Here is a 24,812-nt window from a genome sequence, read left to right on the forward strand (position 1 = left end):
TTTGCATTTATATTCCTAACTCCAATTAGTTTTTCTTTCCTCTTTTCTAAATGTGTGCCTGTAAGTGTCTTAATTGATATTAGTCTCAAGGAATAGTCTACATCTTTAATAACTGTTCGTACTTAGCCAAACAACACAAACGTCCATTTTAAGCCGGAAATCCGTATTCCAATCCCAAATAAACGAACTGGGATTGATATTGGTAACATAGTATTTTAGGATATAATTTTAATTTCCGAGAGAGAAAATTGACAGCCGATGTTCTGAATTTCCACCTGGCATTGTATTTCTGTAACTAAGTCACTGGTACACACGAATAATGACAAATCACGACGGAAACTTGGTTTTGTTACCTCCGTGCATGTTCACCAACGGAAGAAATTCTACTGACATCAATCGTTCAACCCAAGACCCGCCTTCTAGTGTCTGGAGAAGCGGAGAAACGATCAACTTCCCCAGTGACAAGATCAACGTAACCATTCCCCGCCTGGCGTGGATAAACGAACAGTCCATCGAGGCAGACGCCAACCCATACGTTGCAGACAGCGACTCGCACGACGCCGGTACGCCTTGCTGGAGCGAAGGAGTGTTGCTAGAATACTCCAGTCCGTGGGCCGACAAGGTGCAAGGTTCGGCTGTCTCCAGGCGGCCCAGGAAGACGCGTGTATCGGCGGGTTCGTCGTACAAGCACGTGCCGCACCGGGACAAGCCTCCCGTGCTTGTGGCTCGTCGCAACGCTCGCGAGCGACGTCGTGTGCAAGCAGTCAACACTGCCTTCAGCCGTCTCCGCAAGGTTGTGCCCCTGGAAAATAACAGGTGGGTACTATAATATTCAGGGCTTGACAATGAAGCGTTCTCCATGCGTGGTTTTAATAAGGTATTTATCATTACGACTAGTTTCGACGTGTTTTTATTAGGCATTTACCCCTGTGACTAGTTTCGCCGTGATTATAATGAAGTACTTACTTCTGTGACTAAATTCGGCGTGATTTTAATAAGGTACATTACTTTTATGATTAGTTTCGACGTGGTTTCAGTAAGACACTTTATCTTTGTGACTAGTTTAGGAGTGATTTTAATAAGATGATTTACCATTATGAATAATTCCGACATGGTTTAATAAGATACTTTATCTTTATGACTAGTTTCTTCTTGATTTTAATAAGCATATTTATCTTTGTGACTAGTTTCGGCGTGGTTTTAATAAGGTACTTTAACTTTGTAACTAGTTTCAACGTGGTTTTAATAAGGCACTTTACTTTTGTGACTAACTTTGACTTTATTTTAATAAGCTGCTTTACCATTGTGACTAGTTCCGACGTGGGTTTAATAAGGTACTTTACCTTCGTGATAAGTTTCGGCGTGGTTTCAATAATAATGTACTTACCTTTGTTACTAGTTCGGAGTGGTTTTAGTGAGATACTTTACCTCTGTGACTAGTATTGGCGTGTTTTAATAAGACACTACCTTAGTGACCGGCAGTGGCGGCTCGTGAGTTGTGGGGTGAGTGGGGCCAGATTAAAAATAAACTCATGTCGTATATACCGTATGTCTCTATAGGCGTCTCTCGATATGCCGTTATAGTTACAGCAACATATCAGTTCATATTATCAATCGTTGGACTGTAAAAAATACTGAAGAATAAAACATGCAATAATTAAAATATTTCTACACAATGTCAGTACATACACATTTATTAAAACAATAATCAATTTAAACAAATCAACAAACTTATCGCTTTCATATCTTACGCGGCTAGATTGGCAGCGAAGCTCAGAGGTAGCAAACTGGATTCGTGATTCAATTCTGGGATAGGCATAGATTTGAAACTGGCGTGGTCTAATTACTTGGTTGTTTCCTTTTTCGAGATTTCCTCCAGCTGTAAAATGAATGTCAAGCATTCTCATGATGGATACAGTAGAGCGTCTCGTTTAGACAGAGTGAAAACGTAAACAAAGTGCAGGTAACATGTGAGGGAGGAAGAGCCGTACGATAAACACGAGGGATGCACAAGGTTTTAGTTGCAACATTTATGGCGGAGCATTGATTGAAACTATATTTTCCAAAAACACAATACGAAAAAAAAAAAACAAAACAAATTGTATAACGTTGTTATAATATACACATTTTAACAAACAAGCGATTGTAACGTTGAAATAATTCAATATAACAAATCAAATTTTGCTACTTATATGATGTTGTTTTCAAGCAGCATTTTTACGGTCATGAATTTCATTCTCTGTAGGACTAACATAATATCACCGTCTTCTGTGGCTGAATTAACGAAACTACAGTATATTGGTCTGAAGTGACAACACTGTTTTCTAAACATAATTATCCTTTCTCAAAGTTCAATTTTTTCAGATACTGTACAGAAGACGGTGATATAATGTCAGTTATACAGAGAATGAAATTCATGACCGTAAAAATGTTGCTTGAAAGCAGTATCATATAAGTAGCAAAATTTGATTTGTTATATTGAACTATTTTAACGTTACAATTGCTTGTTTGTTAAAATGTGTATATGATCACGTTACACAATTTGTGCTTTTTTGTGTGTGTTTTTCGAAAATATAATTTCAATTACTACTCCGCCATAAATATTTTAACTAAAATAAGGTGACCAGATTCCCAAAATAAAAAAACGGGACACTTATTAAAGTTGACATGAATCAACACTTTATCTAAACATTCATTATTACTTTTATTTATATGATATAATGTCAGTGAGCAATAAGGTCCAGTTTTATTTATTTTGAAGTAATAAATACTACACTGTTTACAATAACTAGGCTATAGGCCTAATAATTATACATAATAGAATAGCATGGATACTTGACTTAAGTCATTGTTAACCATATTTTTATATTGCGACTAGCCTGGGTTAATTAGGTTAACTTATCTGTTTAAAAATACTGCAGGTTAGTTGGATCTTAATTATATCTATGTCACTGTATTCTGAACTTGTTTCATAACAAAATCTTTTACCTCATATTATCTTTGAACTATTTTAGCATTCTCCATGAAGATCAACTGTACAATCTGCATCATATTTCTTTGATGAGTGAATTTGCTCTAGAAGTGTTGGCCTTTCCTTCAGGAAACTATAGAAGTCCATACAAGACATTTTAAATGACATTTTATGATTAACATGGCCTTTATTGAATTCATTACGGTGACAATGATGGGAACAATATAGAATTAATCAGTGTTGTACGTGATTATTAAAGAAATTAAAAGAAAGAGAAATATTTCAACAATAATGTAAGGACACGGGACGCCATTTTTTAAAAAACGGGACATTTGTCGTCCCGAGCATACTTTTCTCGGCACAGGGGGCAAGAGGCTGAAAAAGGAAAAATCCCGTCTGGTCACCTTAAACTAAAATCTTGTGCATCCCTCGTGTTTATCGTACGGCTCTTCCTCCCCCACACGTTACGTGCACTTCGTTTACGTTTTCGCTGTGCCTAAACGAGACGCTCTACTGTATATCTCATCTCACCAAATTAACATCTCGCTGTCACCAATTTCATTGAAGTTGGGTAACTTCGCACTTGATGCAATGCTATTAAATAGCCAATTAAAATTACTTTCTAACTGCTATAGGCAATCAACACAAGTTTTCAGTTGTAGAAAACCCGTACTTGAAACCAAACCGCTTTCAAGAAAAATGCATAAAATGAGTAAATTAAAAAAATATTTTTGAGTAGACCTACTGATAGAGTTGTAGTTTACTTGCATTGTATGTTCATAACAGTGAATAGCCTTAATGATAGGAGTGGGATGTTCAAGGTATCCCATAAATCAATCATGCAATATAGGGAAAACTTTAATTTGGAAGTGCTAACCGTCTTTCTCTATACCAGTGGTACTCACTAGAAATTACAAGAACGCCGAATATAAGAAACAGTATCTGTCGGAGAGCCGCACCAAATTTCACAGTACTCAAACTTGGTAACATGCAGGCTTATTACATTTATGGATAAACATATTCATTACTGATTACTGTCATTGATTTTTATATTAATAGTTAACTGTGTTATATTATTATCATTATTATTATTAATAATATTATTATTACCATTATTATTATAATCAACATTATTATTACATAATTTTAAGATAACTTACAGTTATGTAGACTACTGCTGTGAATTTGAAGGTCGAACTCTGCTACTCTCCTGCACAATTTTGTCAATACGAGCTGGTTGATTTGTGACAGATAACCTCAGCAGGTTTTCAAAGTTCACATTGGTAAGACGAGATCTATGTTTACCCTTGATGAACTTTATCTTGCTGAAAGTCATTTCACAACTATGCGCTGATCCAAAAAGACACAACATTTTATGTGCACACGACACCAAGTTTTTGAACTGTTTTTCTGGAATTGTATTCCAAAATTAAATCTAAATTTTTTTTTTTCTCTTGAAAAATACTTCTGGTTCTGAATCCTGCTGGAGATCAGTAAGTTCATATTTTAGATTTCTAATCTCAATGCCAAAAATTGACAACCTAGTTACATCTGCTGTCGTTACTGACCAGGGATTTTCGACTAATCGAATTGGGTTTCGAAATTTTTTAAAATCATCAACTCTCGCGCTGAAATCATGGCATAGTACAGTGAGCAATTCTATGAAGGGTTGCAAGTTTATTTCTTCCCCTGAGTTTTCTTGAATAAGATGATGGAATCATGGGAAACTAGTAAAATTATTATTACTCAGATCTTCTGTATACATTTTCAATTTTTCTTCTAAAGAAAAAATTGCACTTGTCGGCAGAGTAATAAGTTTATTTGTACCTTAAATTTTAATTTGGACATCATTCAGTATTCCTATTATATCAGCCAGGAATCCAATTTTAACCACTATGAAAAAAAGTATATTCAGGGTATTCTTTAACTCTTCACTTAAAAAAAAAGAGTTTTATTTCATGGCGAAGATTAAAAATCGTTCCAAAACTCTTACTTTACTCAACCACCTGACCTCACTGTGATAAATAACATCATCATACTGTGAATTAAGCTCTTTGAGGAATTCTATGACTTGCCTATGATTTAGTTCACATGATCTAATGAAATTAACAATGTTAATTACTTTCTTCATCACAAATTTGAAAGTTTTGTCAAATCTAGCAGCAAGATTTTCTTGATGTAAAGAGCAATGTTATGTTAATAACTGGTATCTATTTAAATGTTTTTAACAGAGAAATAAATCCTGTATGACAACCTATCATTGAGGGAAAACCGTTTTGTTGACAAAGTCCACCACACAATACCATAACACAGTAAAAAGCACAATCAACAAAAGCAAACACGTAATACCGCACAACATGAAACAACAACTCAAACCAATCAAACCAGCAGCACCTAAACTCAATGCACTACCCAAAATACACAAAGAAAACATCAGACCCCTAATCAACTACAAACAGGCACCAGCACACAAACTAGTCACACACATGAACAAAATCATCAGAAACAACATAAAATTCAGAAAACAGACAACAACACATACCACACAGTGCAACACTAGCATCTTTCGATAGCACTAACTTATACACTAACATACCAATACAAGACACATTACAGATACTAAAACAAATGCTCATAGACAACAACACACCACAAGAACACATCGAAGAAATCATCGAAATCACAGACATCATAACAAAGCAAAACTATTTCACACACAACAACAAATACTACACCCAAACAGAAGGATTGCCAATGGGATCACCCATATCCAGCATACTAGCAGAGATATTTTTACACAACATAGAACAAACATACATACTCAACAATGAACACAACAAATATGCAGACAATATAATATACTGGCACAGAAACGTAGACGACATACTCATACTGTACAAAGGTAACAAAAGACAAATACACAAACTACACCAATACATAAACAAATTACACCCAAAACTTCAATACACACTGGAACTTGAAAACAACAACTCCATAAATTTCCTAGACATCACCATAACAAAAATTGACAACAAACACACCTTCAAAATATACAGAAAACCAACCACCACCACCTCATACATACACAACACATCTAACCACCCCATTCAACACAAACATGCCGCATTCAGGACAATGGTACACAGATTACTCAATATACCCATGAGCCAACAACACTACAATGAAGAAGTGAACACAATCAAATACATAGCACAAGAAAACGGTTACAATCCAAACATAATAGACAACATCATAAGAAAGACAAAACAAAAACTTAACAGACACAAAAACACGCAAAACACAACACAAACACAAGAACACAAGAAATACATCACACTAACATATGAAAATGCATACATAAGATCGCATCTTCATTCAGAAAGCAGAAATAAAACATAGCATACAGAACAGAAAACACACTACAAAGACATCTCAACACACAAAAAACACAAAGAAATAAATACGACCACGCAGGTGTATATAAACTCACATGTAATAGTTGCGAAAAGTTCTACATTGGACAGACAGGCAGATCATTCCAAACACGCTACAAAGAACACATTAAAGCAACAACCAGAGGACACAATACATCTACATACGCCGATCACATAACCAATGCTAACCATACATACAACAACATAAATGCGGACATGGAAATCCTACACATACAACCCAAGAACCAAAAACACAACACACTAGAACAATACGAAATATACAAACACACCCTGATCAAATTCTCAACACACAGATCAATTTCAGTACACACACACTATTTGACTCCACTATTCAACACTTTTCAACAATCAAACGCACCCACATAACAGGCAGAGAAGTTCGAGATGACGCCGAGATCTAGTAGGCTCTGAAGACGGTGTGATGATGCACCGAAACAGCTGTAAGCCGCACAGACTTACATAATTAACACGAGTAAGTCCACTAGTTAATAAATTACTTAGAAAATATGTATTTAGATTTAGGCTTATTATACATGTAGTTTAAATTCCGTCAATATCTATTTTATTACAAAATATTTACAGTATAGGTTTAGTCTTATATCATACTAGTTAAAAGTATATTAATATCCAATTTATTACAAAATAATTCTGAAAAAAAAAATGATTTTACAGTTAGCTACATACCAAAGTCAAGGCAACTGTAATTGAATCGATTATTTCGAAAACGTAACATGTGACATTTTCATGCCTATTTCATCCATTCCCTACACTACACTTACACGAACAATTAGCATACACTCACCCTAGTACACGACATAACTCTTCACAGATACGTCATGCATAACGTGACCCACCGAAGTGGTGTGCAATTTGAAAATGGGTCACAGTACTGCCATCTGTCCGCAGTATGCGGAACCCGAATCACGCAGAGTGAAGTGGGTAGGCATTAGGCACACACACACATACACAAACATTTTTTAACAGAGTGCTCTTTACTCTTTCCTATAACACATAGTTGTTAAAATCATAAAATAAGTCACATATTTCATGTATAGAAATGGATCAGAAATGGAATTTTAGTTTGGTTAATGTAATAAATGCTACTGAAGTAGTTTGCGCAGAATAGTACATGTTACGTTTTCGAAATAACCGATTCAGTTATTAAAGAGGACAGATAATATCTATTTAGATTTAGGCTTAGGCCTACATTATACTTAAAGTATGCCAATATATATTTTATTACAGCATAGATCTACTTATGACAAAACTTAATAATATAAAATGGTTTTACAGTTAGCTACATGTATGAAAGCAACGACAATAAGAAATAGGAGCAAAGAGAGTTATGATCGTTGGCAAAGAGTATATTCTGTCGTTGCTGCTGCCACCTACAGGCAAATTACTTGAGAAAGACGTAAAATCAGATAATTTCAAAATATCAGGCATACTAGTTACAAAAAGGCGAACATTTCTCGATTTTTTTAAAATCCGCCCGGACCCCGGACAAAGGCCTAAAAAGGAGGACATGTCCGGACAAAAGAGGACGTCCGGTCACCCTAGATGGAGAGGATATGCATTATTTTGGAGAAATATGGTCTCCAACAGTAGAGAATTTCTTGTTGGTGTACACACATCATTCATTCCAAAAATACGCTCTCACATTCTGCCGTTGAAATGATCAATATGTTCATTATATCAAGCAAAGGCTTCAGATCACTTTGATTTTGGAGTGATGCAGATTGAGATTATAAAAATACAGTAACACGTAAACCACGAATACATTCCTGTAGCCTATATCTTTCTGCGCCATGTTTAAAATTCTTTCTAGACTTCTAATGGAAGTCTTCAAAACAAATATCTGGGTCAGTCGCCATTTACTATTATCGGGGACGTCTAGATTTTCCATCAACTCTCTGAAATTGGTTTCTGTTTATTTCTCACTTCTAGAGTGATGTGGAGCTATTGTTGTTTGCTTGCGAGTTGCCAGGTTATTACTCAGACTTCGGTAGAACTGCCCTTGTTTAATTTCCTTTAGTTTTCCTTCATACTTACTTAATTGATTTTCTTCTACCAAATGATGTAGAGGATACAGAGAGACCTCCATCTTATTCTATCGAGAGCAGTTGTCCGCTACATTCCATTCAATTCTCCTTGCTCTCATAAGGATTTTTATTCCTTCCCAAGTTTATCGGGTCTTCCTTTAGGTTTCTTTCCTTCTATTCTTGCTTGCCAGTCTATTTTAGGATATCTTCCATTCCATCTTCCATAGCTACATGATTTTTCCTTCATCTACTACTACTACTACTACTACTACTACTACTACTACTACTACTACTACTACTACTACTACTACTACTACTACTACGATGGCATCACAGCCCAAAGTCGAGCCTTTGCCTCCTCAATTTTCTTCCTCCAACTGTCCCTGTCCTGTGCTAATCTTCTCCAGGCAGTTATTACGAGATATTCTGAGAATCGATTGTTACCGCATCTATCAACCTATTTTTGGATCTTCCAATTGGTTTTCCTTCATCTAAGGAAATATTATCGCAGATTCCTAGAGAGAAAACTGTCACAGTTTCCTCCATATTTCTCACCCAAATTTGAAGAGACACAATAGAACATACGCATACGAACTTAGGTTTCCAATAGTTTATGAGCATATAGCATTGATATAGAGCACTTCTGTAATTCCAAAGATAGATTCTCAAGCTCTATCAGGCATCTAACATGAGTTTTTTTTTTTTTTTTACAATTTATTTTGAAAAAGTAATTCAATTAAATGTTTTTATTATTTTCAGTCAATGACTTATCATACAATATTCAAGGAATAAATCCTTTATTCGAAAACGTTAATAGTAGTAAAAAATATGTAATATAAAAGATTTATTTCTTGAATATTGTATAATAAGTCATTGACTGAAAATAATAAAAACATTTAATTGAATCTAACACGAGACCTTTATTCATTACGGAAAATTGTAAGATGTTGTCATTTTTAAGTTCTTTGTAATCAGCTTTGTCTTGACTATCTCTATTTCAGCCATTACGAGATATCTCAAAGTGGTTAACAAGAGCTTCATAAACACACAGTACAGCTCTAACTGATCTGGCGCTTGAAGCAGTCCACCCAACTCCTAATACTCGTCAGATAGCTTTTTTTTTTTTTTTTTTTTTTTTTTTTAGGCGGAATACAAAATGTAAAGTTTATTGAAGAAATGTTTAATGCGATGAACTTCGTTAATTTACTGAATAACGTCACTGACTGCTACAGTCCATGAGGATTTACTTGTCTAGTCCCTTTTAGAAAGAGAAAGAATACTCACCATCTCTCTCTACCCTCATTTATGGTGACGGCGGTATGGTCGACACTCCTTCCAGCGACCAGGAGTTAGCAGCGGCGGCACTCTCTTCCTCTTCAAATTCTGACTCCTCTCCGCCAGAAAGTTCCTCGTCCGTGTCCGTGTCATCCAAATTTATTACGAATCGATCGCTAATTTCGTCTACTAGTCCGTCCTTCTCCCAATAAAATTGTTCGACTTTTTCCACGTGTTCACAGGCCTTTCTCCAATTATCTTCCGTCACTTTTGCAAGAGCGCTCTCAAACAACAATTTCACATCTTTACTTTTGAACGAAATATTACGCTTCGCAACGTCATTTTTAACCTGCCCCCATATTAATTCGATCGCGTTTAAATCACAATGGTATGGTGGCTGTCTCACTACAGTATGGGAGTGCATTGTCGCAATTTGGTCGATTTCGTATGTTTTGAAATTATCTTTTTTAGTTTTTACAAGTTCATATAATACAGGTTTCGTGGATCGTAAATCAAATTCAATGTTATTGTTACGAAGCCAGGACTGCATTTCAGATTTCGGTGTTGATGAAATTGGTGCCTTATTGAGTTCTGTTGAATGATAGGGGGCATTGTCCATTACAATGATGCTATTGAGAGGAATGTTTGGTAATAATTGATTAATGAACCAGTTCTTAAATACAGTGCTGTCCATCTCCTCGTGGTAGTCTTTAGTTGATTTAGATTTGAAAGTTAGAAGCGCGTTTGGAATGAAACCTGTCGAACATCCGGCGTGTAAAATAATAAACCGTTGACCTTTTCCTATTGGGGTTTGAAGTGGGAAGTCAATTTCGTGATCATCGCTTTTCCAAACTTTGCTTTTCGTATGGTTCACATTAACCCAAGTTTCGTCTAGATAAACAACGGCGCGTCCAGTGGCGCGTAATTCTTTCATTTTTCTTAAGAATTTAAATCTCTTTAAAATAACATCTGACCTTTCAATTAAAAATTTTCTGCCTTGAGTATTTTTAACATACCTAAATTTCATTTTTTTAAGAATTTCTCTCAAACTCCATATGCTTCCAGTGAATAAGCTTTCCTTAATTAATGCGTCATTTATATCCTTCAAACTAGGCAAAAAATCAGTCCGATACAAAGAATAAATTACTCGTCTTATAGCGGCGGCAGAAAATGAGTCAATTGCAGTTTTCTGAGGGGTCCTGTTTGGGCGTTTCTTTCCTGGAGTTCGCAGAACACTTCCACTTTCTAGTGCCTCCCTTTGTTTTTTTAAAATCCTGCTAACACTACGAGACGATATACCTGTCGCTGCAGCAGTTCTTTCGATAACACTCGACACAGATATTGTTTGCTTTCCGCGTTTCAGTGCCTCATATTCTTCAGTAAAGAATTTGTGTACATTAATAACCATGTTCATACTGTCCGACTTCAAGGCTTTCCCGCGTTTTCCCATATTGCCTACCATGATTATTAAAAACAAGAGCACAACACACATTACAATGTTTAAGATAACAGGGAAACCATGCAATTCCGAAAACATTTTGTTTAAATTGTGAATTATTGTATATTATATTATATTATATTATATTATATTATATTATATTATATTATATTATATTATATTAAATTGACACAACGAGACACACACTTACTTCACTATTCACTAAACACTACTGAATAAATGAACTCGAACAACGCCAAGACGCCACTGAGAGACCCACTAATTGGATTTGCAAAAGTGTGTTCTAGAAGGGCCAAGGGAGAAGGAGGGAAGGGAATTCCAAGAATTCTACAAAAGAAAACCTTTCCCCCCTTACATCTGTTGACAGTTGATAGACAAGGACCGCAGACAAGGATAGTAGAAATCACGCCAACTTAACCCTCATGCACTATAGCTTCAAACGATGGTTACTACAGTACGATTATTTAGTCCTGACAGTCGCCGACAATGTGCGCTGGGTCAGGCGAGTCCATTAAGTTACGCCAAGGAATGTTCAGGTTAGTCTGTCGCCTGCATTCAGAGCGATCGGATGTCACGCATGCGGTATAGCGTTGTGTTTCCAGTACAGCTAAGCTGTACTCCATTACTTTACCGACCGCTTGTCCTTATCTCTACTCCGGAGCTCTCCCCACTACTCCTATTACTTCCCCTCTTTCGCGTCTCTGAGCTGTCAGGACTAAATAAACGGTCTGTACAATGCAAGACGAGGACTTCATTAAGCATCTTCAGCATCATTACTGCAACGCTATTCTTTCTTCCCAACAAATTTGAAGCACTGTCAAAAGCAAAGGGAGACATTTGTAAGAGACATTTTCTTGTGAAACCTTATTTATAGAAACAGTTCAACATTACTTCTAAATAATGTTTGCACAAGTCGTACTCAATTCCACTAAATAACTGAAGAATGTGCTGCGTTTAGAGCAATGGCGTGCCGTACATGAAAGGCAAAAGAAGCATTTGTTTTCCTTGTTCATAAAGCGAAAAAGAAGAAATTTATTGGAGAAATTATATTTTAATCGTGAGAATTATGAATTCTCTAATCGTAAGGAAAGACTCCGCTGAAAAACATGAAAATTAAAAAAAAAAAAAAAAAAAAAAAAAAATATTGGCTATTTCACGTTTTTAGAATGTATATTTTCATACCACAAATGGATTTAGTTCAATTCCGATTATAAATATGTTTAAAAATGTTTTTATATTAAGGCTGTAAGGGAGCATGGCATTTAACGAGCTGTCAGAATTATTTTTTCATCAAAGAATTCTTTATTATAAATTTATAATTATAAATCTAGTTCATTTTTGTTCAAAAGTTGGCTCCCTGAAGTTACTAGATGAATGTAGGGAAGGAAAATTTTAATAAATATGTGTTACATATATATTCATTGTACTTTAAAATCCATTTTTCCGTAAGTTTATTTTTCTTGATTCAACACCTACATTTTTTATGCCAAATATTAATCAATGTGGATTCAATTTTTATTGCTACAAGTATTTATAAGGTAGCTGCATCTTTCTGTGCATTCATTTTATAATAAATGTTGCTAGTTTATTTTATTAATATTTTTAATTAATTATACAACAATTAACATATTCAAAATTTCAACTTTTTAATGTGAATAAATGAGATATTTCACAAACTGAATGCACAGAAATGTTTTTTTATGTCTGGTTAATGTAAGGAAGCTTAAAAATTGAGAGCTTGTACTAAAAACTTGGGTTTAAAAATATTTCTAAAAAAATATATAAAGAAATAAAAAGCCAAAAACATTTGGGAGTTCAAAATTTGGATTTTGTTAGTCCTTTACATAGTAAACATGCTCTCAAAGTTTGGTTTAAAAATGATTAGGAAAAAAGTTGTCATTTTTTAGTGGAGTGTCACCTTAAAATGTCACAAAATTCTTTCACTGAGCCCTGTCCTAGTCGAGGCGGATTCGTTATTCATATTCTTTGCTTGAGGCGCCTATACTGAACGATACGGATTCGTTTATTTCCGTTCGATGATTTTGCTGCTAAAGAGAGGAGAATTGCTGCGGTCTTCAAATGTATTTAGGTGAGCCGGCTGCTATCAGTATTGTACTATATATATAAAAATTTGTATTATTGCTTCCTTCACATAAAATTACACTACACGCCACTGGTTTAGAGGAATCAGGAAACACAGTTCTAATACAGATATCAAAAGTTGTTTGCTTACTTGCATTGGTGGATTCGTCAGTCATTTGCATCATTACTCCAATCTTTAACTTTCGAGTTGTTTTAGAATTAAATAATTCGACTTTTGTTATTTATTAGATTATAAAATATATTTATTTACAAATTTCCATCCTAAGACTTATCATTCTTGTTACAAATTAACATTTGCTGAAACATGTTAATAGAAAGGAAAGTATAAACTTTTCGCAGCCACCGGCATCTTCAGATACGTAGTTGTTTTACGATATCGAACATAAGTAGGCCACAATGTAGAATGTATCCACTTTTGTAATTAAATATTAATTTATTATATAACATTAAGAAGTGTAGTCATGAGTTTAATGTAGTAATAGCTTAATACAGTTATAGGAGATATGTTGATTTCAATTTAATATGCACTTGAATTTACTAAGCTGCCAAAATTGTACATGATATATTTATACATAGAATTCTGTTACAATATTTTATTACATGTGTTTATTTACTTACTTACTTACTTACTTACTTACTTACTTACTTACTTACTTACTTACGGCTTTTAACCCTGGATGAGTAACATACAATTCTAGGAACACAATGTGTAACGTGGGGTATTATTTTACCCCTATTTAGAAACATTAATTTAATTGTTAGATATATTTCAAATTTTATTAAAAACAGATGAAAAAGGTAAATTAGGATGTGAACAATCAATTATACCTGGATAATTAAACCATAGGTAACAATAAGCCACTTAAATTTGAACACTGTTGAACTACAACATTTTTTTCTGAATTCTGAATCACTCTCTTGTTTGTTGTTTCATTGTTGTTTTTAACGTTTGCACTGCAGGCATAACGAAACTTTGTGATCTTGGCAAACAGTACGCTTACATTCACTGTACTGTATCTTGCTTTTGCGGTCCTTGCTTCGAGGACAAAGATGACACCGACGTTTCGCTCCTTCTCCTTGAAGCGTGGTTGATGTCTCAGGAACGTTTTTGCCTAGTTGATCAGCAATGTTTTCTCTGATGAGGCGTGGTAGATTCTGCATCACAAGACGCTTTTCCATCCATGGAGTCGTCATTGCTTCCCCCAAAGACAGAAGAAACATTTCCCTGGGTTGCACGTGAGCTCCAACTGTTGTCATGTTGTGGCGTAGTATGACATAGGCATTCAAGCATGATGAGTTGATTATACCATAGAAGACACAAAGTGGCCATCTCTGTGTCTTCCTATTGCAGCTGTAGGTGCTACACATCTGATCGAACATGTCAACTCCACCTTTGGTTGAATTATAAAATTCAATTATCTCAGGAAGTCCTGACTCGGATACAGAAGCTCCTTAATGCATATTAGAAAGAAGTAGTACATACTTTCCTTTCTTTGGAACATACGACAAAAGGACGAGTTCGTTATCAAAGGCAAACATACTTGTATTCTCGTTTCTTCCTCTAATGTCTATCATTTCTTTAGGGATTTGTGGTTTGTTTTTCCTCAGCGTGCCCACCATTGTCAATTTACGTTGTGCCATTGCCTTGAATAATGGAATAGAGCTGAACCAGTTGTCAACTGTAATGTTTCTATTGGTGCCATATATTGGCTTTGAGAGCTCTTCAACAAAGAATTCAGCAAGTGGTTTGCCATTTGTATTCATTGTCTTTCCGGTATAAGGTATTGCAGTGAGCATGTAGCCGGTTTTTGCATCACAACACATCACTGTCTTTATACCATATTTGGCTAGTTTATTAGGAATGTACATGCGAAAAGGACACTTGCCTCTGAACGCAAGCAATTGTTCGTCAATTGTGCAGTAGCTATCGGGGTTGTAAAGCATGCGACACTTCTCTTCAAACCTATTTCAAACATCCCTAATAGCAGCAAAGGAATCCAGTTGTTTTCTTTCGGATCGTGTTGATTTTTCGTCAAAGCGGAGACAATTTGTCAGAAATCTAAATCTTCTTTGTGACATGACAGTTTCAGTAATGCGCAGACCTCTCATTTTGTGCCAAAGTAACTCTGTTGAAACTTGAAACGAAATAAATATAAAGCCATAAAAGTGCAAGTAATTCATCGTATGTAATGATACCCAGGTTTCATTGATCATCAGAATAATTCAGTCTCTGGCGTTCAATTTCTTCATTAGTGCACTGAATAATAGTCTCTAAAAATATCATTATCCAAAAATAGCAGAAAAGAACTAAGCGGAGTTTTCACATGCTTCGCATTTCCTTTTGCTCCCGGAATAGACACTACTATGTTTCGCTTAGGAGTGCGCCCAAATTTCACTGGAGCAACTGTCGACCAACGATATCCATTCTTCCCTTTGACACTAATTCTAGAAGGAACGAGAACGTGACACGCTGTAGAACTACTTGGTTTAGAAGATGGGTCTGAATGCCTAGGTTGTTTTTCAGGAGGAGTTTCCTCTTCACTTATCAATTCACTGTTCTGTAAGTCGTCCTGTAGTTCAGTGTCACTATGAACCGAGTTCAAGACTTCTTGCACGTTATCAGTAATCACATCATCTTCGTCTGAAGAATGTTCATTAGGATCACGAGGATCTTCAAGCATAAGTTCTTCGTATATTGCACCATAGTTCAAATAAGCCATATTAGAAAAACCTGGAAAATAGCGTAATACATTCTAAATTATAATATAATATAATATAATATAATATAATATAATATAATATAATATAATATAATATAATGCAATGCAATGCAATGCAATGCAATGCAATGCAATGCAATGCAATGCAATGCAATGCAATGCAATGCAATACAATACAATACAATACAATACAATACAATACAATACAATATAATATAATATAATATAATATAATATAATATAATATAATATAATATAATATAATATATCACTTGGAATGAAATTAGGAAATTGTAAGTATATCAGTCACATAAAATAAACTTGTACAATGATATATATTTTAGTAATGGAATTTCTCACCTAAAACGCTAAGAGTAACGTGGGGTTCCTCCGGACCCCAATCACTTGGTAACTCCACAACACAACTACTCACCACAAACACAAAGGAGGTACTAACTTATGACACATTGTTAGGAAAAGTAACGGAAAGCCAGATGTGCCAGTGCAACCAACACAAAAATATGTAGAAAACAAAATTCAGTGGGGTATTCAAATACCCCATGTTACTCATCCAGGGTTAAGGAACCCGGAGGTTCATTGTCGCCTTCACATAAGCCCGCCATCCTCCCTATTTTGAGCAAGATTAATCCAGTCTCTACCATCATATCCCACCTCCCACAAATCTATTTTAATATTATCCTCCCATTTACGTCTTGGCCTCCCCAAAGGTCTTATTCCCTTCGGCCTCCGAACTAACACTCTATATGCATTTCTGCATTCGCACATACGAGCTACATGCCCTGCCCATCTCAAACGTCTGGATTTTATGTTCCTAATTATGTCAGGTGAAGAACAAAATGCTGCAGTTCTGCGTTCTGTAACTTTCTCCATTCTCCTGTAACTCCATCCCTCTTACATACTTTATGGTTACAGCTCTGGCCTGGCGACGCAGTGGTTTGGGCGAGTTCACTGTTTGTCCGAAGGGATGTTCATTTTAGTCTTACCCTGGATGCGTTAGCGGTCACATCTCGGGAGCGTTAGTGTGGGCATACAGTCGCGCTAAGGACGTACTATACCACCACTGTATTGTGTATTGCAATTTAGTGTGTTTGTTACGTACATTTCATTTAGTTACTTAAATAGTTGTAGTGCTTCTGTTTTGTATTGTTTAGTATGTAGTATTTATTGTCAGGATTCACTGCTATTTTCTGTTTGTTAAAATGCTGCCTATTAGAAGCAACCTGTAAGGTCGGATTTTGCATTCACAGTCACGAGAAGTCATGAGCAACGTGTAGCGCTTTATGAAGATAGCGTCGGAAGAAAAAACGTAACGAATGTTGAAAAACTTGTAGCAGAGGTTACCGCTGTGTCCGTGAGCAGTATTAGCCAAATAATAAGGGAGACTAAAGACATTGATTCCTGGGCTTCAGCTTCCTTTAGTGCTCCAAGTAAAGAAAGATATTGATCGGCGCCAGAATCAACTGTGGACAACTTTAATGAAGCCGTCATAAGGCGAACCATACACGAGTTCTATATTTCACAGAAACAGCGGCCCACACTTAAAAAAAAAATATATATTATTGAAATTGAAAAACTATCGACTTTCAGGGAGGTATCTCGACTTTGAGGATAGTTTTTTTTAAATTAGGATTTCTTTGGAAAAAAAAATAATAATCACCAAATTCTGGTGGAGCATCACAGCATTAGGGCCAAAAACAAAGGAAAACAAAGAAATACAGAGATGAAGGCCGCCCCATCATTTACATGCGTGATGATGATGATGATGATGATGATGATGATGATGATGATGATGATGATGATGATGATGATGGGAAAGGTAACAGTGAAGCACTTATGAACATTACCGGTATTTTCGCATGAGTATATTTCATTGTTAATTAGTGATTAACTGTTAAATATAGTGATTCGATTGCTGCTCATTGTATTTCCACATTAGTGTTTATTAGTGACTATTGTTCCGAACTGCTGCTCATTGTATTTCCACATTAGTTTACTTCTTTAGTGTTTATTATTGTTCGGAACTGCTGCTCATTGTATTTCCACATTAGTTTACTTCTTTAGTGTTTATTATTGTTCCGAACTACTGCTCATTGTATTTCCACATTAGTTTACTTCTTTAGTGTTTATTATTGTTCCGAACTGCTGCTCATTGTATTTCCACATTAGTATTTATTAGTGATTATTGTTCCGAACTGCTGCTCATTGTATTTCCATATTAGTTTACTTCTTTAGTGTTTATTATTGTTCCGAACTACTGCTCATTGTATTTCCACATCAGTTTACTTCTTTAGTGTTTATTGTTCCGAACTGCTGCTCATTGTATTTCCTCATTAGTTTACTACTTTAGTGTTTATTAGTGACTGTTGTTCCGAACTGCTGCTCATTGTATTTCCACATTAGTTTACTTGTTTAGTGTTTATTAGTGACTATTTGTTCCGAACTGCTGCTCATTGTATTTCCACATTAGTTTACTTCTTTAGTGTTTATTATTGTTCCGAACTGCTGCTCATTGTATTTCCATATTAGTTTACTTCTTTAGTGTTTATTATTGTTCCGAACTGCTGCTCATTGCATTTCCACATTAGTTTACTTCTTTAGTGTTTATTATTGTTCCGAACTGCTGCTCATTGTATTTCCACATTAGTTTACTTCTTTAGTGTTTATTATTGTTCCGAACTGCTGCTCATTGTATTTCCATATTAGTTCTTTAGTGTTTATTAGAGACTATTGTTCCGGAGTATGAAGTGAACACAGTGACTGGAGCTCAGAAGTATGCAGACGCTGCAACGTGCGAGAGAGCAACGTGAGACTTCATTTCTAATATGACTGTATTTCCCTCCCTCGCTCGTTCCGTCTCGGATCGGTCTCCCTTCCACACTCGAACCTTCTCCTCTCACGCTTCGACGAGCTGTCACCATAAAGTAACTGGGCTGTATCCCAAATATTTTCGTAAGCACCTGATTCTCAAATACCCTTAACCTTTGTTCCTCTCCCAAAGTGAGAGTCTAAGTTTCACAGCCGTATAGAAGAACCGGTAATATAATTGTTTTATAAATTCTAATTTTCATTTTTTTAGAGAGACTTGATGATAAAAGCTTCTCAACGTCATCCGCATAAACAAGGAGCTGATGTAACCCGTTCAATTCCAAACCCTCTCTGTTATCCTGGACTTTCCTAATGGCATATTCTAGAGCAAAGTTAAAAGGTAAAGGTGATAGTGCATCTCCTTGCTTTAGCCCGCAATGAATTGGAAAATTATCTGACAGAGACTGGCCTATACGGACCCTGCTGTACGTTTCACTGAGACACATTTTAATTAATCAACTAGTTTTTTGCGAATACATGTGTTTATTAACACTGTTAAAAATTAAAATTTGATAATATAAATAAAATATCGTCATATATATATACATATATATGTTAAAATTTGATATAGATTTTATGTAAAAACATTACTGATGTTGTGGTTGATTGTTTATGAAATGTGTTTCATAATATCATCACATGAGTGATTAGATTGACGAATGCTGTCTATCTCCAAGCCAGTCATAGTCTGCATATCTAACAAATTTGGCAAATCATAAAATGGCGTGTTGAGTTTTACCAACGTGTACACTGTTCTGAACACATGGCACATATTTTCGTGATAAGCTATACCTACGGAAATTGCCTTCGATTAAGTTAAAATTTTCACTGCTGCTTGATGTACATTACTGTTTTTATGATCAAATATTTTCTTCCGTGTTCATTGCCTCCTTTTTTCGTCACTATCACCAAAAGAAACACGAAACACTGCAATCTTTCCACTCTGTAGAAAACCTTAGTCACTGAGTAGTCGTTTCAGAGACACTAACACTAGAAGCACTACAAGACTTAATTCTGAAGCATTAATTGCACTGTTATTATTGTTGTTCAGTCAACTGTCCGAAGACAGATTTAAACTTCACAAGTGACACCAAGAAGGCACCACTTGTGAGGCAACTAGGCCAGGAAATAAGGGGGTAGGGTGGCCAGTTCCTTTCTCCCTCCATTGCATACATCGCCGACTAGCTACATATGTGATCGTGACTAGCAGACGAAAATTTACGAGTTGTATTAAGAGTGACAATTTGTAACGTATTTTCTAGAGTCGGGCAGACTGCCTCATATTATCGCCCGTTCTCGGTTGCGTAATCTCCACAGTCTCGCTTAGTGCGCGCGTACCGAACGTAGCCAAATGACTCATTGATAGAGAACACGAGATTCTCTTGGTCCCGAGATTACCGATACTAGATCACTCCCGGCAGTCTCGGACGTCTAGGCGGGACTGTAGTAATGATAAGCAAGCAATATCGCTCGGTCCGTGCAGTCCTATAGGAAGCATTGGCTTATACATTTCCCGGTCCTTTAAATATATATCATGTCGTAGCTCCTATAATACTTAATCAATCGCGCTGTAATTTTTTGGATTGATAGCTCAATGTCTAAGGAAAGCATAGAAAAAAAATCGAACTGAAAATCATTTTTGGAAAGTGAGAAAAAAAAATAACTTCGATGGAGATTGATCTGTTCAGAATAGACATTTGCAACTTCACCTCTCGTAAGCGGAAAACTTTTTTGTTTTTCACGTTAGATGGGGGGTCAAAGCGAGAGAAATGTTGAGAAATGATGGAAATTACTTTTAAAAGTGATGGCTACTCAAAATCTTTACTAGTTCTCGAATAACGGCGAGTTAACCAAAGAAGTTGTTGGCGTAGGACTCATGACTCAAACGTTTGTTCCGTAAAATTTGTACGGAACCCTTCAACGCATGAAAACCCGTTATTGTACGGATGGTATTAAATGTTATTTTAATACAGTATGTATAACATGAGGCTGGCCTTCCATATAGGCCAGTGGTACTCATTACGCGGTCCGCGGCCCGCTTGCGGCTCTCAGAAACATTGCGGCCTATTACTATTACTATAATTTTTTTATGATATATATATATATATATATATATATATATATATTAATTTCTGTAATAATGCGCAACTGGAGAAAACTTTGGTTACCCTGCATCATTGCTGTCAATGAAGATTTTCAGCTACTACACGTAGCTATTTGTTCTTTTTATAAAAGGATAGAGTCATGATGTCCCATGTGCTTATTATGTCTTGATATAATAATGGGATGTAAACGTGTTTATCTTAATATATATTACAATAGCATGGATTCAAAATTTGATAAGAAGTGTCCAAAATATTCTCATCCAAGAACAAAAGGCTGAAAATATTAAAAATGTCTCTGATATCTGAACAGAAATCAATGCATTGCACTGTACATAAAAACGAACTAAAACCAAAGTATCATATCACGTAGCAGAAATTAAGCCATTTACAGGTGCGGAGAGTGTTAAAGGAGTGTCTTTCAGCTGTAGGCCTATGTGACACTTTATTTTCAAAATTTGGAAATTAAAAACAGATAACAGATTAAATAACAATTCAACCTTCTCGTACTATTGATGTGATTTTGCAGAAGAGTAGCAAAGTTCGCCCTTAATTTTCAGAAACACCAATCACATACTATTATTATTATTATTATTATTATTATTATTATTATTAAATAACTCATAATAAAATAATAATAATAATAATAATAATAATAATAATAATAATAATAATAATAATAATAATAATAATAATAATAATAAATCCACGTATTTTGTTAAGCTTTAATACTATGAAATGCATTGTGGCTCTCGGAAAATAACCATTTCTCAATACTGGCTCTTCAATAATTGCTAGTGAGTACCACTGATCTAGGCGGTTCGGGTTCACACCCCGGTCATGTCTGGATGGAATTTGTGGTGGATAAAATAGACGTTGCAAATGGTTTTCCTCGGGTTACTCCCGTTTCTCTCATTCATCCCACCAATACACTCCACCGTCTCTCATTTCACTTATCATATGTAATAGTCAAAAAGAGGCTGGAATGATATCCAGGAGTAGTGCGGATTTCCGATGCTTACCGAGGTTGTAAGAGCTTGAAGCTCCGGGCCCCGGGTTTGGGCTTGTTAGTAGATTATGGGACCTTGCCTGCAAGGTACAAGAAGGATGGCGTGCTTGTCAGTGTCGATACACGGATGCCACCCGGGCCATCTTTCGGACTTATTGTTAGACAATCATTGCATATAGGGGATACAATGGGCCTAACTGGCCAAAGTGCAAGGATCCATCCCGTATCCAGCCCTTGTGAAATCAATCAATCAATCAAACACAAAATTAAGCTCAAGTATAACATAGTACATCTCACTTCGATTTCAACACAAACTGTATAACCTTCAGGGAATAAGGACGTATGGAGACAGGTATCTGTGTTATGGTTACTTGGGTTAAAACGGGTCAACTTGGATGCGAGATGATAACAGCCGTCACATTTTTTCTCAGATTGGACGATATGCTCAAGAGCAAATGTCATCGATATCTCAATCTATTTATGAAGTGTAGACTGTAGAGATCACTCATTAACCCAGTATGCTATACGTGGTGATGAGTTGCGCTTGCTAAATACAATTCAGTCTAATACAAAAGAAACCGTGAGGAGTAAATTAGCGGATGGAACCTACAAATTAGTGGGAAAGATTGTAAATGACAAAACAAGTGCATGTTTGATAAATTTTAAGGTATGAATTTTTAAGGAAATTAAGGAAGTTGTTCTTTAGTTATAATATTTCATTTTGACAAATTAATACTAATCCACGGTAATACTATAAATTCGTGAATTAAAGACTAGTATTTACTGTATGTAAAGAAACGCACGGTAGCGTCGCTGTTAAGGCGTAACGCTCAAGCCGGAAGGTCGCGGGTTCGATTCCCGATGGGGTTATGGATTTTTCCACTGATCTAATCCTTCCAGCCGCACTATGGCCCTGAGGCCTACTCAATCTCTAACAGAAGTGAGTAGGCCTACCAGAGACATATTTCATTGGGAGGTAAAGGCGGCGAGCACGTAGGACTGACACCCCTACTGCCATTAAATGCCGAGTGTCTGTAAAGGTGGAAGCCTTAACCTCTCGCTATCCTCTCGACCTATTTGGCATGTCATGGGGTTGGCTTTACTTTATTTGTAATAGTACACTTTTTTAAAATCTTAAATATTTAAAATTACTATCTCAAATTATCTCATTTTGTAGTATTTAATTTTGTAATGACATAATTTGAAACCATAATTTGTCTTTTATGAGTTCTAACATTTATATTCCTATTATTATTGATTTACCATTTCAAATACTATCTCAAATTATTTCATTTTGTAGTATTTAATTTTGTAATTACATAATTTGAAACCATAAGTCTTTTATGAGTTCAAACATTTATATTCCTATTATTAATGATTTTAAATTGCTATTATACTGTCTAAAATTCTTTGATTTTGTAATATTTAATTTTGTAATGACATAATTTTAAACCATACTTTGTCTTTTATGAGTTCTAACATTTAAATTCCTATTATTAATGATTTTAAATTGCCAGTTATACTATCTCACTTTATTTCATTTTGTAACGTTTTATTTCATGTGAAAAAATTGGAATACTTTGCTTGTCTACTATGCGTCCTGTAATTAATTTTTTATTGCCAATATTCTACTACTTCAATTTATTATTCTAACATATTATATTGCCGTATTAATTATTTTATTGTCAATCATACTAACTCAAATTATATCATTTTGTTTTATAATATGTATTCTTATTGTAAAATCGTTCGTGTAATTTGTTGTCCAGTACCTACTCTTTAATTAGCTTTCATTTTTACTAATTTCGGAACCGTAGCCTGAGGCTTATTGTACCTAGACCCACAACTCTAATCAACACACGCATACACTGCAGGACTTTCCCCCTTACTGAGTCAGAGTATTCGGGGGGCCGCTGCGAGACACCACACACATTTGGACAATGGACAGACAACCAGTCCCCGTGAAGAGGTCCGAATTAAATACTCCTGACTTCACGACCGAGAATCGAACCCGGTCCATCTTGATCAGACCAAGGAGGCGGACTAGCTTTTACTTACTATTGTAAATATACACTCTTGTATATCCATTACAATAGCGGTATTCAAAAACACTATTGAATGAATAAAAACAATGTGAACGAAATACTGATAACAAGAAAACACGCTATAGATCCAATCACAGCTTGTTATTGAAGAGCTTAGGCAAATACTGAAAATGCTGCAATATTTTGTCTCCCGAGAAAGGCAACAGTTAATTAAAATAATGTGAATTCTACAAGAATGTCGTCATCATAATATGTTGTATTATTGTGTAGCCTACACACTTTATAAGCATTAACATTTCAATAAGAGTCACGAATTGTTGTGATGAGCGGTAATTAAGCCGGCAGTCAGTGTACGCATTTCATAACGATAAGTCGGTCGTGCGATAACAGGCCGGGACCCGGTATACATCTTTCTCGGGTCAGGATCATCAAGTACTCTGAGATTACCAAGAGCAGGTTGTGAGATTGTAAACTGCGCAACCTGCGCATGCGCGGCCATTTCATGCACTGCCAGTGATATCCTTACCGGTATTTACTTCATGCGAGTAAACGGAAGCTTGTTATTAGAATATTTACATGTGAATATACAAATGTGCAACGTAAATATTGCGTACCTACCTCTAAAGACAATTAAACGGAAGCTTGTTATTCGAATATTTACGTGTGAATATACAAACGTGCCACGTAAATATTGCGGATCCTTACCGGGATTCACTTTGTGTGAGAAAACGGAATTTTGCCATTC

At 35.6% G+C, this 24,812-nt stretch overlaps 1 protein-coding gene across 1 annotated transcript in view; it reads left to right on the top strand.

Moving 5' to 3' along the window:
• The first annotated feature begins 319 nt into the window (after window positions 1-319).
• LOC138700436 (uncharacterized) overlaps window positions 320-24,812 on the top strand; it is a 111,773-nt gene continuing 87,280 nt past the window's right edge. Inside the window, exon 1 of the mRNA XM_069827053.1 lies at window positions 320-816. Coding sequence (XP_069683154.1) covers window positions 320-816 — 497 coding nt within the window. The remainder of the gene's footprint in view (window positions 817-24,812) is intronic.

The sequence above is a fragment of the Periplaneta americana genome, chromosome 5 (genome assembly GCF_040183065.1).
Source record: "Periplaneta americana isolate PAMFEO1 chromosome 5, P.americana_PAMFEO1_priV1, whole genome shotgun sequence".
Taxonomy (NCBI): Eukaryota; Metazoa; Arthropoda; class Insecta; order Blattodea; family Blattidae; genus Periplaneta; species Periplaneta americana.